This window comes from Dendrobates tinctorius, unplaced genomic scaffold (assembly GCF_039654945.1).
Source record: "Dendrobates tinctorius isolate UK_male_01 unplaced genomic scaffold, ASM3965494v1 ptg000062l, whole genome shotgun sequence".
Classification (NCBI taxonomy): domain Eukaryota; kingdom Metazoa; phylum Chordata; class Amphibia; order Anura; family Dendrobatidae; genus Dendrobates; species Dendrobates tinctorius.
Genome location: NW_027361730.1, coordinates 2,520,326 through 2,539,058, shown reverse-complemented (window position 1 = coordinate 2,539,058; position 18,733 = coordinate 2,520,326). Strand labels below are relative to the sequence as shown.

Below are 18,733 nucleotides of genomic sequence, written 5' to 3'. Positions count from 1 at the left end.
GCGGCGCAAAGTAAGTTTTACAGTCAGGAACATTGTGCAATGAGACATTTCAATATTCATTTTATCATATTATCCCCATAAACACTTACCGAGTGTTCCAACTTCTGTGCCTATAGCTTCTACTACAAAATCTGCTGATTTGCCCACCACGCCAGTTTCCAGGCCAGGACCCCATGCTCGCACTTTCTGTGCTCCCACTTCAGGGCTTACATGGACTTCAAATGGACTGTGTACAACATAGGAGGTAACATAAGAATGGAAAATGGAACAATATAACACAAACAGACAGCATGTATATTTCACAGAAAAAATCACTCAATGACACTTGGTAAGAAAGGGTCAGAATCATACATTGGCCCCAACCTGTAGCTTGAGAGCCATACGTGACTCGTAGGCCCGTGATGTGTGGCTTGCGGCTGTCTGCTGGTCTGTTTCATTAGCACCAGTATTAGCAAACAGCTATTAAAGGGAATCTGTCACCCCTTTTTTGAGATATCATATAATGATATCATTCAATTGTGTGTCACATAAGGATTCTCTTAGTACTTTTGCTTCCCCCTGACCCCGCACCTTTCATGCATAAATACCTTGTTTATATCGGTTCAGATGTATGTAAACTGTCGCTGTCCGGTCCGCTGGGCGGGGCTTATTCACCTGCTCCCCCCCTCCCTGTCTTGCTCTATGCATTTCTTCAAGTGTAGAGCAAGACAGGGGTGGGAGCAGTTGAATAAGCCCCACCCATCGGACCAGACCGTGGCAGTTTACATACATCTGAACCGATATAAACAAGGTATTTATGCATGAAAGGTGCGGGGTCAGGAGGAAGCAAAAGTACTAAGAGAATCCTTATGTGACACACAATTGAATGATATCTCAAAAAAGGGGTGACAGATTCCCTTTAAGAGTAGATCTCTAGATGGTGACTTTTGTGTGTAGCCGTGCACAGAAGAGCAGATCTGAATGGTTGTAAGATAGGAAACCCTGGAGCTTGGCATACTACCTTTAATTTTTACCTGTAACTACCTGTAATTTCAGTGGAAAAGTTTTGGCTGTCATTATACCAGTAATAGGGGGTTCTGGGTATCATTACTGTGAGTGGGGCATATAAATTGGATGTGGCTCGAGACCCAGCTGAGAAGAGCTGACTGTGGCTCGCGACACTCTCTCAGAGCTTAATGTAGCTCGCGCCCCTCTCTTGAGAGCTGAATGTGGCTCTCAAGGTCAGGAAGGTTGGGGATCTCTGCATTAGTCCAAAAGTGCAAAGAGAAATGATTGCAGAACTAGGGCCGATAAAAACATAAATATCATTCCTTGTATTATCTTGTAACATTATTGTAAAATGCCAAATAGTAGTTTGCAATATAAAGAACACTAGCTTGACCCGTGCAAACGTTTTGCACATTGGTCGTTGGGGGCGCAGGCAATTTCAGAAAAAGCAAGCTGGCAAAGGTAAATGTATTTCATGAGCTGATGAACACAGACAGGTATATATATGTAGATTGGTAATACAATAAATTATTTTGATAAGTTGAGGCCTAAAAATGTTGAGCTGCCACCTGCAGGTCATTGTGTCTTTCTGCAGGTTTCTGAAAATGAATGTTTAAACTGCATTTAGTGATACAATCATGAATGTGTGGTTTGTTTGGCTGTTTTCTTGCTGAAGGGAGCAAGTTTACCTTTTAAATGGTGTATCATTTGTGTGTGTGGGGTGAAGTAATGAGCAAAAAAGCAGTGCATGTTTACAAGTGTGTTGGTAGTGTGCTCTGGGGTACTGTGGTGCCACCTGCAGGTCATTTTTCTTTACTGCAGGTTTATGAAAATTAATGTTTAAACTGTATTTTGTGATCAAATTGTGGATGTGTGGTTTGTTTGGCTATTTTCTTGCTGAAGGGGGCAAGTTTACCTTTCAAATGGTGTATCTTTTTTGTGTGGGTGCAGTATGAACGGTGATACAAAGGAATCACCGAAAAACAGTGTTTAGAAATAATAGAACAGATAACTGCATGTAAATCCTATTCACACTGAAGACAGAACATGGAATTTTATAGTATTTTTTATTGATTGATGAAATCAGGAAAGCTTTTAACCTCACCTTCTAGGAATGGCATATCCACCCCATGTGATGGTTACAGTGTACTTTCCAGGCATGACTGGGTAATAGTCACACTCGTACACACCATCCCCGACGTCACGGACTTTTACTGGCTCCTCTGTGCCCTCTGTAAAATAGGAAAATAAATTTAAAGGGAACCTGGCTGCAGGATTTACCTATAGGAGGTGTTAGAAAAACCCTTGATCACCCTACAAATACTATTCTAATGATCCCTACCTGCCGGTTGGTAGCGGTTAGTCCTGGACTGATGTCAGTCATTGCTAGAGTGCATTAGTATCATGCCAACAGTGGTGTGGCTGACATCCAAGGGAGTGTAGGGATGAGAAGAGGTACTTATTCTCCTCCTCCCTGTGCCCCCTGTACCCGCTGGAATGTGAGCCACACCGCTGTAGGCGTGATACTAGTAGTAATGATTGGCAGAGGTCTCTGCTACCTGAAAGCAGAGAGGATATTAATCATTTTAAACACACACATCTAACAATTAGGGATCATTAAAATCGCTATTAGGAGGCCGATAAAAAGATCATAATACATCTTATGGGTAAATCCTTCTGTATTTACTAGCCATCAAGGACAGTCTTATTTATAATGCTACTTGGCTAGTGTATGATTTCAGTGTCTCTACTTACTGGGTCCTTTCACTGATACTTTCAGTTCTCCACTTCCTGCTCCTTTGGTGAATACTTTGAAATCAGCGATTTCTTTGACACGGACACCTTTTGGCTGAAGTCCACGACCTGAAGCTCTGCAGGCACTAGGGTTACATGCTGCAAGTAAAAAAGTAAAAAGAAAATGCATTCTATCCATGAATATAGAGTATAAACCAAGGCACAACTATGTAGGTGCCATGTTACTGTAATTTACACTGCAAAAATGTAACCAAAAATGTTTTTTTTCTGGAGGGGCAATTAGTTTAACCGAGCTCCGAACCCCAGCAAATGCTGACATGTTACATAACATGGGCTCATTCGAGGGTATTCCGTATATGCATAACATGAAAAAGCAAAGCCACATGCAAATTCAAACATTACACGGACAGAGTATTGGATCGATCATTTGAAGACTGTGATCCCTGATGTTGCCCTTGATTACCATGAAAATCTTTTTTAGCTATGACAGAAGGGGAATAATCTTTTAGAGGACAGAGACCATTACTAGCACAGACAATTACATTTCTGCCAATATCTGCTGTCTCCCACTTTAAATCTGGCCAGTGGGTTTTAATTACACTTTGTTAATTGCTCATAGCCATATTACTATATCAGATCTAACTTACTGGTGATCTAGATTAAAGGGTTATTCTGGTCAGCAGTAATAGCTGAATTTGCATATTGCTTGTAAAAAAAGCAACTTTGCAATTTTGACTCTTATTAAAAATCTCTACTTCCAAGAATTTAAAAATTGTATTGTTTGCTACTTGTTTCCTAGGTTACTGGCCACTTCTGCGTTCTATCAGCAGAGGTCGGTCACCTAGGCAAGGAGCACAGAGATTACAAACTCTTTTCTATAAAGCTTGTAAGTGCTGCCCTGAAGCTGGCAGAATCACTGAATCCAGTGTCACTGTGCTTGTCCAATGCTGCAGAGGCAAAGCTCCCTCTGCCATCGACATGGGAGAGTAGTTATTTCAGATCAAAGGTGCCATGATGCCCATTGCCTAAATGGTCAATCTAGGAGTACATTGCCACCCCTGCAAGTCAGGAGGCTGAGGAGTGTTAGGCTTCTGAAGAATATTGAGCATAACCCAGTAATTATATTTCTCTCACTGCAGTGGCAAAGGAGCTGTGTTGTGCCTAGGACATGCTACAGTTTATCCAATATGCCCTATGTCAGTTTGTGGCAGTTTTCCTATTGAATTCAGTTTGTCCATTAAGCAATAGGTGGGCAATTCTGTGGGCAGGTCATGCGTACAGCATGCAAAGAAATGGTTGTCACTAGGTCTAATATAAAGCTCACAAAACGACCTGCATGCACAGGCTAGACTACTCTGTCTGGGCAAGCCATGCTAAGGCTCTAGCCCATTCACTCTTGCCAGGCCATACTAACTTGACTTGCGTGGTTTAGGTTTGGGTGGAGGTGGGGGAGCCACTTTCTTAGGTTTTTCAGTAGGAGGGTTGGCAATAGCCTGAGGGGTGACCTGAAGGGGAGGGGTGCTGGGAGCCGGGGGCAAGACCGCAGCTATTGGAAAAGCAAAGAAACATAGGGGAGAGAAAGTCATATAAAGCTAAGGCGGCAATATGCAGCGTACTTACTCATACAAAATAGTGACCAATTACACAGGCAAACAATGACAAACACATAGTCAAAGGCAGACAAGGACCGCGTTACATCCATACATTCATGCAATGATCCATGCAAACTATTGGGAAATGAATGTGTGTGTTTTCCCGCAATAATTTTTAAATTTGAGTGTCAGTTTCACTTTTCCTAAAAAGATTATTTAAAGGAACCTGCCAGTTTGCAAATTTAGTTTAATTAATATGAAGAAGAAGGAGACGCTGATTGGACTGATATATACATTTGTAGGAAAGGATTAATTTCATTTGTAGGAAAGGTTTTTTTTTTTCATTGAAATCTTTGCTTATTCCTTGCTTAGTATTTAAAGAAGTTGGTCCTAATCTGTGATTGACAGCTGTCTGTATAAGTGTGTCTTGCTGTCAGACAATTATTAGGATTGCCCTTCGACTGCTAAGTCCAGACTGAGAAAGGAATTCAATGGATAGTTCTCCAGCAGTACCGGAAAGTGTTGGACAGCAAAAGTAACACATTTGGAAAGAAGTTGTCTCCATGACTTCTTTAGGATGGCAAACAAAAGTCAAATACAACTATAAGCAGGTCTAAATAATGTAAAATATATAGTGTTATGGCTGATATCATGTTATATGGAACTCATATCCATGGTATTTATGTATAGTCAGCAGATATGTCATGAATGGTTGAAAAAAAAAATGAAAATTGTTAATCTGCTTCTGAGTGATTGAGAATGTATACTGTTAGCAACAAAAGATCAAAGATACAACAAGATGGTGTATCACATAATAATAATAATTAGGAACATGAAGAATGATGACACTGCACATGACCTGGAAGCTTGTTCCCAACAATGATTGTGCTCAGATTTCACAGATTATATCATCTCACCTTCGGCAATGTTAACAACATATGGACATTTGGGGATCTGAGCTCCTGCGAAGGTAATGTAGACCTTGTGAGGTCCCTCCATATTAGGTCTGTATGTGCAGCGATAGATATTGTCTCCTTTGTCCTCCAAAATAACTTCTACTGTGTCCTGACGGTTCTGGGGATCAACTATGACTACCCCAACATCACCAGATCCAGCACCTACAAATACAAGACATTCCTGTATTATACACGGTACATCTACTGATATTATTGTATTATGGTCCACTAAAGTTATCACCTAAAACAAAGCTGACATTTACCTGCTGTGTAGATATCAAAGTATGTAGGCTTGTTTGCAACATTTCCCACAGGTTCCAGACCAGGTCCTCTTGCTGTCACCTTGTTAGCATCTCCAAGAGCCATGGCAACATTGACATTAAATGGGCTCTTGTTAATGTTCTGGCCAGCAAATAACACTGTAACCTATTGTTCACAAGAGGAAATCAAGGTAAATGGTTATATATGTACACATAGTTATGAAGGGATGATTGCGTGAAGTATTAACTATATTACATTAAAGTAAACCTCTTGGTGAAAGACGAGTGTGCCTTACCTTGTGGAGGCCTGCCACCTTTGGCACATAGCTGACTGAGTAAGTTCTGTTCTTGTCATTATTTGGGATAACTTTGGCCTGTGAAATAACACACAGATTCACAGATTAAGAGATCTAGATACAGCAAAGGAAAATTGCAAATTATTATTATTAGGAGTTGTCTGTAACAGAAAGTTGGCTACTACCTGTCTCTAGGTTTTATGAAGGTTTTATGCCCATAGTGAAAAAAAAAAGAATAAATTTGTATATGTCATTATTATTATCTAGAGTTATTCTGCTGCATACAAATGTAGTTGGCATTATCTTTAGCTCATAACTTATTACTAGTAGTCATCCTCCCCTGATGTCCAACAAGAAGTAAATCAACTAGAATCGCTAGTCTTCACCTCCTCAGTGTGTCCCTCAGGATCTTCTACGAAGACCAGCACTTCTCCAAGACCAGCTTCGATAGTCTCCACTGTGAAAAAGGCAGGCTTCAAAACCATGTTTCCCTGGGGTTCAATACCTGAAAAACATGTAACACCAAATGTAACATGTAGTAGCGGATGAAAAACATAATGTCAACTTTTCAATAATTATTATACACAATTAGGTCTAGTCAGTTGCCAACAGAACACATGGCAGAACAAGGACTTCATTAATGGGACCTTATGAGGGCTTCCATAAGATGACTTATTCTCTAGAAGGAGAGGAAAATATCTTTGTAATATGGTAGAACTTAAAGGATTGCATGTTTTTTATTCTCACAGATTGTCCCAAACTAACAGGGACCCAGGGTACATATATATTTCAGTCATGTCTATATTTTAGATCCATATCATCCTCCATGAAGCTGCTTCTTTGACTAACAATAAAATCAAACAAAATAAAGATGTTGATAGATTACTACTTGTGAATATGAAAATACTGGTGTAATTTATCAAATCTTGTCCACAGAGTAATGAGCTGGCATTTCATATCATAATATAAACACACAATTCAGCCCCCAGAAGAAGCTACTATGAAACGTGCGCTGGGGTGAGGGGAAAGCGTGGTCTATCCTACTCCAGTGCTCCTGCTTCTGCTTTAGGTATTGTACCTTGCACTGATTCTTCTATTTAGATTTTCACTACATTTGCTTAGGGTAATGTTCTGTCATCTAGGTTGGTACACTAGTAATATATTCACTGTATTGGTCACATGGACCTCCTTATGCTGTGTTGACAGGATCCCATATATTGTGCAAAACTAACCATTTATAAGAGCTTAATTTGGTTACACTTTAGCAGATATTAGCACCTTAATATTTTATACCTATACCTACCTCATTTGTATAGATTGACCGGTTCTTTCCCCTTCTGGGACTATCTATATGTAAATCCGAAAATACTGGTGCATAGCAATGCTTTACTATAGTACATCTAAATTAGTATAGCAAAACAAGGGATAAGACTCCAAGTAGTATTGTTTCGCTCTTCTTTAAAAGTTAAACCATACGTACTAATAAATTTAAAAGAATCATACTAACCACGGAATTTCCATCCCCTAAACCAGTGCTGCTGCACTAACGATCTGCACTAGACGAGAAGTATCCTGACACTGTGGACACCCAGTGGCCTCAGTGGTCAGATCATTGGGGTCATGGCATAATGTCTTCCTGCCTGGTGTAAGCCATTGGCGAGGCAGCACTAGAGCAGAATTAATTCTTGGCTTCTGTTTATTACTTAAAAGCATCACCTCACTAAGGGAATGTCTCATCAGAAAATGACCTACTGTCTATAAATCAGTTTTTATGTCAAATGCATTTTTTTTTAAATGTTTTAAATTGTCATTTTCAGCTCATTGTCTGTGTTCAAAAAATAGAAAATCTTGCAATTTTCACACTGACCAGTGGGACAATGTTAGACTTCACGACATCAACATGTACATTAGCAGCAACTGACTCTGACCCTTTCTTTTGCATTGAAGTATCTAATGAGCTTGAGCAAAGGTCATTGTAAAGGGAGGGAGAGCTGCGACATGACCGACTGTGAATGGTGGATCCTGTGTCATCAGCTCTGTATTACCTGTCATTGTAATCCTGTCTGTGATGATGATGATGAGGCTGAAAAGTCTTGAGTAAAAAACAGGAAGTATGTGTTTAAAATATTCCCAGCAATCAGTGTGAAAATTGCTATTGCTATTTCTATTTTTTTTTTCTTTTTAATACAGATTGTGATTTGAGAAAAAGGTTAAACATTATTACAAAAGCCTGATTTAAAAAAGTCTATTTTATTATACATTCCCTTTAAAAAAGAATGGTAAAACTCTTTACATTTTTTGTGAAATAGCTAACAAAAACACTTTCTTGTTGACTTCTGGTTATGTTTCCTATAATGTTGTTTGTTTTACTGATCAATAGTGATACAACTAATAATCAGGATTACCCAATTCTTACATGCAGAAGAACACGGCGTTATGACCAGCTTTAACTTCTATTTGTACCTCACGATATTTCATGGACATTACAGAAGCATGAAGATGCTGGAACTCAAAAAGGCCATACTGGAGCTGGTGTGTTAGTCTTGCCTTTCTCCTAATTGTCCACAATTTGGAGTTTTTGTAGCAGGCAGTTTAGCTACAGATCAACATATTGTAAGAATCGTGATGTTGCCAAGTAGAGATGGAGCAGAGCGGATTGAGAGCATGAGATCACCCAAACATCGTGTTACACTAAGAGAGCCAGCAGAAAGGGAACTGCGGGGGCTACCTGATCTCCCACTTTAACCCTTTCCTCTAACACAAGGGATCCATTTCCAAAAGTGACCTAAAAATAAACTTCTACTATGAGTAATTAAGGAAACCTTTTTAATCTTTTCCATATTCTTTGAATATAATATGCTACTTATTACAGAATTCAGAGAAGTTTTAATATCACACAATTCCCATACCTGGCCCATAAGCAATGGCTTTCTTGGGATGCAGCTGTTTAGAACGAAGAGGTGCACCAGGCTTTAGCTTTGCCTTGGGGAATTGGGACAGGTAGGTCATGACTGAGTGTTCATCTACGTTGGGATCCACAATCTCTTCAGGGGCGATAACCTACAATACAAAGAGAGTATTAACATATAATATATACGAGGGGCGATCCAAAAGTAATGATAATCGGTTATTTCTATTGCACACAGAAATTAAAATAAAATGTTTTCTTCTCTCTTAGGTACCCACTAGTCCAGGAAAAAAAATCACTTAAATAGGCCACGATTCCTGGGAGCTACATTCATTTGAATATGAACTGCCAAGGAGTGAACATCAAAATGGAAAAAAACGAGCTTAGAGCTGTCATCAAATACCGCTGCTTGAAAAAATGTCTACCAAAGACTTACACAGCGACTTGGTGGAAACATTGGGGGACTCTTCTCCTCCATATTCCACAGTTGCACGCTGGGCCAAGGAATTTAAGATGAGAAGAACATCGATGGAAGATGAACATCGCGAAGGACGCCCATCCACGTCCCTCAATGAAGAAAACGTGAAAAAAGTTGAAGAAGTTGTGTTGGCAGATCGAAGAGTGACTATCAGGCATGTAGCTGAGGTCACAGGGATCTCGTATGGCAGTATTCAAAGAATCCTTGCAAAAGAATTGCATATGAGAAAGGTCTCCGCGCGTTGGGTGCCAAAAATGTTAACCGACGAGCAAAGGAAGAAACGAGTTGACATTTCAATAGCAAATCTCGAAAAGTTCCAAGCAGACAAGGAGAATTTTTTGTCATGTTTTTTGACCATGGATGAGACCTGGATCCACCACTTTGATCCCGAAACTAAACAACAATCGATGACATGGAAACGAGCCGACGAACCGACGCCGAAGAAATTCAAAGTGTCAAGCTCAGCAGGGAAGGTTATGGCGTCCATTTTTTGGGACGCTGAAGGAATTATTATGGTGGACTATTTGGAGAAGGGAGCCACTATTACGGGCTCCTACTACGCAAAACAAATAAGAAGATTGCGGGAGGCTATCAAGGAGAAAAGGCGCGGCAAACTGCAGGCTGGAGTGCTGTTTCACCAAGATAACGCACCGGCTCACAAAGCTGCAGTTGCCATGGCTACCATTCAAGAAGCGGGCTTTGAACTGGTGGAACACCCCCCCTATTCGCGAGATCTAGCCCCCAGTGACTTCTTTCTCTTTACTTGGCTCAAGGAACACCTCCGGGGCAAGAAATTTGACAATAGCGACGTGATAACCGCTGTTGGGGAGTTTTTTGAGGGTCAAGATCAAGAATTTTTTTCGAAGGGAATTCTAAGTTGAGAAAAGAGATGGACTAAATCTATAGACTTGTTAGGAGACTATGTAGAAAAATAAAAAAATTTTTTGACTATGTTCAGTGTTTATTATTGATTATCATTACTTTTGGATCGCCCCTCGTATTGTCTACCGAATTCAAATTAATTGTTGCAGACATAAGGCTGTGTATGCTTTATAAGGACGTATGTCTGTATGCCAATTTTCTGATGTAAAACTTCATGAAATATTGCAAAATTTTGTAGCTTTTGTCATTTTTCAGTCGTAAAATAGCCACAAAAATAGCATAAATTACAACAGAACTATACATTAGTCCCTTACAGGCATGCATTTCTTTCCGTGACGCACAGCAACTGAAATGTGTGACATATTCAGCTAATAATTAAATTTCGCATCTTCCTCTAGCATACTCTTCATTAAGTCTGGTGTTCAAAAAGGCGGTAAGGTCATATCGAAGTTTAACCCAATACCTCAACTAGGTTCTTGTAAGCTAACTTGGCCAGACACACCAAAACTGTATAAAGCCCTGACAGTAGACATACAGGCCATTTGTTTAGACTACTTTTGTCATGACTGGGACTGGGAGAGGAAAAGAGACTCATAGCCTCCTGGTATTTGTAGGAATCAGGCATATTGGAAAATGATCCAATCAAAGATTTACTTCTTACTTGTCCCTATCATTCCATATTCTTCTATATCTTACCATTGTTCTCCTGCATCTCATTTTATAAATTAAAATTTTGTTGACTTTATGTCTCGATCTTCTTTGTACATCTATTGTTAATTTATCTACAGTCCTAGTTATTTTTGTTCTTTTTTTCCTTTAAGTGCCCATGCAAGGAGATGAGATCATATCTAGTGATGAGCGAGTGTGCTCGTTACTCAAGTTTTCCAAGCATGCTCGGGAGTTCTCCAAGTATTTGGATGTGCTCGGAGATTATGTTTCGGTCCCTGCAGCTGCATGATTTGCGGCTGCTAGGGGGTGTGAATACATGTGGGAATTCCCTAACAAACAGGCAATCCCTGCATGTATTCAGGCTGTCTAGCAGTTGCAAATCATGTAGCTCTGGGGACAAAAACATAATCTCCGAGCACACCCAAAATACTCGGAGATCACCCGAGCATGCTCAGAAAACTTGAGTAACGGGCACACTCACTCATCACTAATCATATCCAATGACACCTTCTAATTATAGATATCTGTGCTGGACTAAAGGAATCAATTCCAAATTATTGTAATATTAGGTATAGCCAGTAACTGACATCCATTGATTTCACAATTCTGCTGTGATGGGGGTTAGTCACCATGTGTAACATGGGCTTATAACTAATGTAGGAACTGGCAGCCTACTGGACAATAAAGGTTATGTAAATGGATCAATCAACCTCTGTAATTGTTCCCTTTTTATGACCACAATACATACAAACTGTAGAGTTGTATTCAAATTATATAAAGAAAATATATTCTATTTTATATTTCATGGGAATTCATTCTGAAAACTTTACCGCCCTGATTCATCATTTGACTTTGTTTTTTTATTTTATTTTATGTTTTTGTTATGTCTTTTTGCAAATTCAACAATGTTTGTTTTTGTCTCTTTTGCGTGCTTTTTTAGAATAAAAAGTTGCATTATCCTTTCAATAAGAATTCAAATGTGGTACATTGGTCTTCAAGTGCTCAAAAGAAAAATCATATTTTGTTCTCGACTAGGGTACTGGAGTGAAATTGCAGAAAAATTTTGTGACACTTCTTAAGGTCAAATTTGATGAATTAGGCTAAAAAAATTGGATAACTAAAGCCATACCCATAATGCAAAACAAAAAAATGCAACAAGTACAATTAACTTGAAAAGGTGCAACTTGAATAATGTACAGTGGGGCAAAAAAGTATTTAGTCAGTCAGCAATAGTGCAAGTTCCACCACTTAAAAAGATGAGAGGCGTCTGTAATTTACATCATAGGTAGACCTCAAATATGGGAGACAAACTGAGAAAAAAAAATCCAGAAAATCACATTGTCTGTTTTTTTTTCATTTTATTTGCATATTATGGTGGAAAATAAGTATTTGGTCAGAAACAAGCAATCAAGATTTCTGGCTCTCACAGACCTGTAACTTCATCTTTAAGAGTCTCCTCTTTCCTCCACTCATTACCTGTAGTAATGGCACCTGTTTAAACTTGTTATCAGTATAAAAAGACACCTGTGCACACCCTCAAACAGTCTGACTCCAAACTCCACTATGGTGAAGACCAAAGAGCTGTCAAAGGACACCAGAAACAAAATTGTCGCCCTGCACCAGGCTGGGAAGACTGAATCTGCAATAGCCAACCAGCTTGGAGTGAAGAAATCAACTGTGGGAGCAATAATTAAAAAATGGAATACATACAAGACCACTGATAATCTCCCTCGATCTGGTGCTCCATGCAAAATCCCACCCCGTGGGGTCAGAATGATCACAAGAACGGTGAGCAAAAATCCCAGAACCACGCGGGGGGACCTAGTGAATGAACTGCAGAGAGCTGGGACCAATGTAACAAGGCCTACCATAAGTAACACACTACGCCACCATGGACTCAGATCCTGCAGTGCCAGACGTGTCCCACTGCTTAAGCCCGTACATGTCCGGGCCCATCTGAAGTTTGCTAGAGAGCATTTGGATGATCCAGAGGAGTTTTGGGAGAATGTCCTATGGTCTGATGAAACCAAACTGGAACTGTTTGGTAGAAACACAACTTGTTGTGTTTGGAGGAAAAAGAATACTGAGTTGCATCCATCAAACACCATACCTACTGTAAAGCATGGTGGTGGAAACATCATGCTTTGGGGCTGTTTCTCTGCAAAGGGGCCAGGACGACTGATCCGGGTACATGAAAGAATGAATGGGGCCATGTATCGTGAGATTTTGAGTGCAAACCTCCTTCCATCAGCAAGGGCATTGAAGATGAAACGTGGCTGGGTCTTTCAACATGACAATGATCCAAAGCACACCGCCAGGGCAACGAAGGAGTGGCTTCGTAAGAAGCATTTCAAGGTCCTGGAGTGGCCTAGCCAGTCTCCAGATCTCAACCCTATAGAAAACCTTTGGAGGGAGTTGAAAGTCCGTGTTGCCAAGCGAAAAGCCAAAAACATCACTGCTCTACAGGAGATCTGCATGGAGGAATGGGCCAACATACCAACAACAGTGTGTGGCAACCTTGTGAAGACTTACAGAAAACGTTTGACCTCTGTCATTGCCAACAAAGGATATATCACAAAGTATTGAGATGAAATTTTGTTTCTGACCAAATACTTATTTTCCACCATAATATGCAAATAAAATGAAAAAAAAAACCAGACAATGTGATTTTCTGGATTTTTTTTTCTCAGTTTGTCTCCCATAGTTGAGGTCTACCTATGATGTAAATTACAGACGCCTCTCATCTTTTTAAGTGGTGGAACTTGCACTATTGCTGACTGACTAAATACTTTTTTGCCCCACTGTATAAGGTGCCAAATAAAAAAAAATACAAACTATTTTTACTCCAGGAAAAAGGTGAAAAGGCAATGACGAATTGACCTCTAAGGTTCTTAAATAAAGACCTGTATCTCACCTGTGGTACTCCGAGCCAGTCATCTGCTTGCTGCATTGCCTCCCTTGCATTCTCCACAGGCTGGTTGGGGTCCCATGCCTCCCAGTCTGGGCAGAGACCTGTATAAAAAAGGGTGCAGTTTTACTTCTCAGGATACAGTTTCTATTACTGTCACTGTTATAATACATTTGTAGATTGATCCATACACTTAGCACATACCAGGACTTCACTACTCCAAGTTGACTGTCATTGCTGACATTTATGGGTAAAAATGATTGTCGGTAAAATCTATTCATATCACTGTAGACTATCCATATGAGTAAATGGCCATCTAAGACCACTGACATTAACAATGGGGATGCCCTTTCTGATTGGGACCAAACCCAATGAAAAATAAGCTGGAATAATACAATAGAAGAAACTTCATGGGCAACTTATGGAACTAATGGGTGAAGTTTGAAAACTAGATTGGAGTAAAATAGTGTGCTCATCAGAAGCAAAGCAAAAGCAGTCTGTAAATGTGTGTCTCATGTAATAAATTAAACACAATGTTGCTGTAAAATATAAGAAAATAAATAATAAGAAATTTTTGGGAATCTGCAAATCATATAATGTGCTGGAAGGGAATGTGGAGCTGAATTGTCTCCATGTGACTTGGCTTATCCACTTTGTAAGCGACTGTGTAAACTGCAGTATAGTCTCTGCCTCTTGCCTTATATGAGATTGCACACTTCTGTCCTCCACCCGCCTTCTCTTTGGCAGGCGGACAGGAAGCTAAACTGGATAATGTTACCACTGCATTTCTCCCTTGTCATGGAAGGCAGCAGGCAGTAGCATACGGTTACACTGAAAACTGTTCTGTGCCTAAACAGAAATGACCATTTAACCTCACCAGACCACCACCTACACTGACACCTTATTCATGAATTTACAGGTTTGACCCAATGCAAAAGCTTGGCTAAGCTTAGGTAAGAAATCTATACTCTGGTATAGGATTTATCTAAAGTATAAAAATAAAATTCATTGCAAAGCAAGAGAGATATGTATAGTATGATTGAATCCAGATGCATCAGGATGTGATTGTTTAGCCATTTGATTTTTTGGTTTTGGTGTTTAGAATACATTTCCATTTGATTTCTGCAAACAATGACTGATCATAAAAGAGTAAAGTAATACTATATTCAGGGGCGTAACTATAATAGTCGCAGGGGTTGTAGACACACCCAGGCCCTGAAGCCTAGGGGGGCTCAAAAGGTCCCTTTGGCACATAAGAGGAAGCCAATACTTTTAAGATACTAATAAGACCCATAATAATTAGGGGCCCTGTTGGAGATTTGCTTTGGGGCCCACACATTTCAAATTATCCACTGACTACATTTATTGTTGTAACACACTGGCAGAAGTGATTGTGACAAGGCCATTCATATTCTATTATGTCTATGATACAGTAGTATTAGTATGTGTGCATAAATAAGAGAAATACTGAAATAAAGCAGAAGCACACATAGCTGCTTGTTGTTCCCCATTACAAACTATTCTGAGGGAGGAGATGTCCCAGGGATATCTAGGAATATTTCTTTCTATGACTTAATACTTTGATGCAGATCACAAGGATCATGATTGGCCGTGGGTTGGAGAGCGCTCTTTAAATTATACTTGTTAACCTGTTTATGACCGAGACCATCTAAAATATAGATGTTGCTTTGACTCCAATTAGAACTAAATTGTATTATTAGTATTTACCCAAATTAAAGGACTTGTTCACTACAGGACAACCCAAGCTTAATCATTTCAGGACCCCAATTAAAATAAAAACAGGGTATACTCACCTCCTGCAGTTGTGCCATTCCAGAGACGTCTGTTCCCAGTGGTGATGTGACTTGTTGTGTCGCGTGCCAGCTTTAGCCAATGAACGGCAGCTCATCAATAGTCTATCAGGACGGATGTCTGTGCTGACAAGCAACTGCTCATTGTCTGCAACCTGCAACCAACACAGCAAGTCACGTCTCCTCCGGGAACAACAGCATTGACATCGCTGGAACAGTGCCGCTGCAGGAAGTGAGTATCCACTGTTTTTATTTTAATTGGGGGTTCTCAAGTGATTAAGCTGGGGTTGACCAGTAGTGGGCATGTCCTTTAAGTACCCTTTACTTACCTGGTGCGCAGTTATCCACCAGTGCACCCAATGCCTTTCCATCCTGCCAGTCCCTATGGAAGTTAGTGATGGGTAGCTGTGGTATCTTGTTCTGAATCCATCCCAAAAGTCTTTGCTTTGGTGTTTGCTTCTTGACATCTTCTTCATCTTCATCTTCCCACATAGGCATAGAGATAGAGTAGTGCAGAATGAGTGTCCAGATAAGACCCAGGATCAGCTTGAGGTTTCCATCCACGATTGCTTTTGAATCTGCAAATAAAAGGAGAATGGAAAAAACATGAATTTTATTGCTCACATGGAAATCAATATATGCAAATTTCAATATTAGGAATATATAGTAATCCTTAGAAATGCTATAATTTCACTATATGATGGTACTAATAAAATCACAATGCCAGATAAAGTGCAGGGCATAAGAGGACCTATGTACACAGAACATTTTACACATGGTCTAAAATGGACCATTTTTTTGCTGTATAGCATATTTTATAATCTTTATAGCGAAACAAAGAGGAGAAAAAAGGAAATTAACATTGATAATAATAAGTATTGTATTCAAATTTCCATTTAGTCTTTATTTATGTACTAAATCTTATGTACTTTCTATTCTTTTAAGCTTAGTTTTAATATTACGGTAATTTACTGGTATACTTAGGTCAGTTTATAATATTTTTATTCTGGTTGTCTCGTGTTCACTTTTTAGGATTGCATGACTTCCCTGGCTCCTATCTTCTTGCTTGTCATTATAGTTGAGCATCTAATTGAGAGTTTGGACCACCAGCACTGTTGCAACGCTGGCCCAAAGACTCCTTTCTCCAATGCTGCCCTTTCAGGCTGTTTTGTCTCTGCAGCATTGAAGGAGCGCAGTGGCACTGACAACTGGCCAGATTCACAAATCTTGCCAGCTTAAGAGCAGCATAAGCTCTATAGATGAAAGCCTTAATAAACTGCATCATAAGTCTGTCCGTAACTTAGAAAATGAGCAGTAAGCAGAGAGGATTTTTAATAATTTTTCTAATTTAATATGAGAATAAGAATATTAACAATGGTGACTCCAGCACAAATTAATATAGTAATAATGGGGATCATTGTATCATAATGCACAGAGAGATTGTATTGTGTATAAGCAAGGAACCATTTATTATAGAAGACCATCAATTCATAAAAAACATTGCAAAAACATTTTATAATCCTTTCAAAAACACCAGCTTGACTCTTTAACCAGACTGGTTGCTTGGTTAATTAATAGGTTAATAACATCAACTTTGGATGAATCACGTGCAATGAATTTTCTCAATGAATATACTTCACATCTACGGTATATCTTGAGTGTTCCTTGGTACACACCCTGCTCCACTGTACACCCAAATCATTAGATGAATGGATTATTTATGACTATTGAGTAACTTTAGTAAAGAGATTATCTATCTGGACAGTTTGGATTTTAATTATTTTTGGACTTTATATATTTATGATATGATACCTTAATACAGAAGGAAGGTTAGTAATTTATTTTGGAGGTCATTGAGCAGTGTGCACAACAACTAGGGATGAGAGGTTCTTTAAGAGCAATTAATCAAGTGATTTCTTTTGATTTCTATCATGCACAGTAAAAAAGAAAGCAGGACTATAACTTACTGCTATAGAGAATTGTGCTAATTTTGGTTTCCACTAGTTTTGGTACATGAGACCATGATGCACAATATGATATAATCCACTAGCAAAAGTTCTTCACTCACACACATGTCACTGACTAGGTAGTTAAGAGCAGGATTGTGGAGTCGGTAAGCCAAACCACCCACTCCAACTTTGAATTCAACTCCTCAATTTCCTTGACTTCCGACTCCAACTCTGACTTCACAACTCCAACTCCACAGCACAGCCTCACTACTGAGCATGAACATAAAGTGCAGCTCAGATTCATCTCAACTAAAAGCCAAGATCCTTAGATCAGGACTAGAACAGACATTTATAGGAAATTGCATAACTTTACCAAATTATTATTAAAACATTTAATTGTAAAGTGCTGCGGAATATGTTGGCGCTATATAAATAAAAATTATTATTATTATTATTATTTACAGCACTGAACTACTGAACCCAATTTATTATATAGTTTAGGAGTTGGAGTCGGTCCATTTTATTCCGACACCAAAATGGACACTGACTCCACAACTCTGACTCCATAGCCCTGGTTAAGAGTTTAAAGGGGTTGTCCACTACTAGGACAACCCCTTCTCATACCCCACACTTGGCCCCGATGAAATAAAAAAAAACCTATACTCACCTCCTGTGTCGGCCACCATTCCCATGGTGTCAGCACTCGCTCTCATGTGGTTGTTGTGACACATGACCCGGCGCCCAATCAAGGCTGGCATCACTGTCACCAACTTCAGACATATTCAACATGAAGATGAAGTCAGGGATCAGCTGCAGCCAGACTTCATCTTCATGTTCAATTTGTCTGAAGACAGGGACAGTGATGCCAGCGTTGATTGGGCACTGGCTTCACAAGTCCAAATAGCCGCACTAGAGCCCTGGAGAGAGCGAGTGCTGACACCGCGGGAACAGTGCCTGCACAGGAGGTGAGTATAAGATTTTGTATTTTATCGGGAACAAGCGTGAGGTATGACAAGGAGTTGTCCAAGTAGTGGGCAACTTCTTTAACATATAGCAGTAAGAGTCTTACATATAATTTTAAAGTGTAATTTGCTGCTATTATTTATTTTTCGCTTTCTTCACATCATGGATTATTTTCATTGGGTTTCCATTGCTTCTATTATGCAGAATAGCATTCTGTACTAAGTCGTTCTGCTTATTAGAAAAGGTAATCCGATGGAACCTTAATTGTCAATTAGATTAATAAATCAGTAAAACCTTAACGGCACATGAAAAGACAATG

The 18,733-nt window shown here is 39.5% G+C and overlaps 1 protein-coding gene across 2 annotated transcripts in view; it reads right to left on the bottom strand.

Annotated features, from left to right (window-relative positions):
• FLNC (filamin C) overlaps positions 1 to 18,733 on the bottom strand; it is an 86,602-nt gene that overhangs the window by 28,928 nt on the left and 38,941 nt on the right. For both annotated transcript variants that reach the window (XM_073579216.1, XM_073579217.1), the window contains exons 2-11: positions 15,832 to 16,080; positions 13,698 to 13,795; positions 8,756 to 8,906; positions 6,233 to 6,351; positions 5,847 to 5,924; positions 5,554 to 5,716; positions 5,252 to 5,452; positions 2,743 to 2,880; positions 2,093 to 2,219; positions 90 to 226 (exon numbers count right to left, since the gene is read on the bottom strand). In XM_073579216.1, coding sequence (XP_073435317.1) covers positions 90 to 226; positions 2,093 to 2,219; positions 2,743 to 2,880; positions 5,252 to 5,452; positions 5,554 to 5,716; positions 5,847 to 5,924; positions 6,233 to 6,351; positions 8,756 to 8,906; positions 13,698 to 13,795; positions 15,832 to 16,080 — 1,461 coding nt within the window. The remainder of the gene's footprint in view (positions 1 to 89; positions 227 to 2,092; positions 2,220 to 2,742; positions 2,881 to 5,251; positions 5,453 to 5,553; positions 5,717 to 5,846; positions 5,925 to 6,232; positions 6,352 to 8,755; positions 8,907 to 13,697; positions 13,796 to 15,831; positions 16,081 to 18,733) is intronic.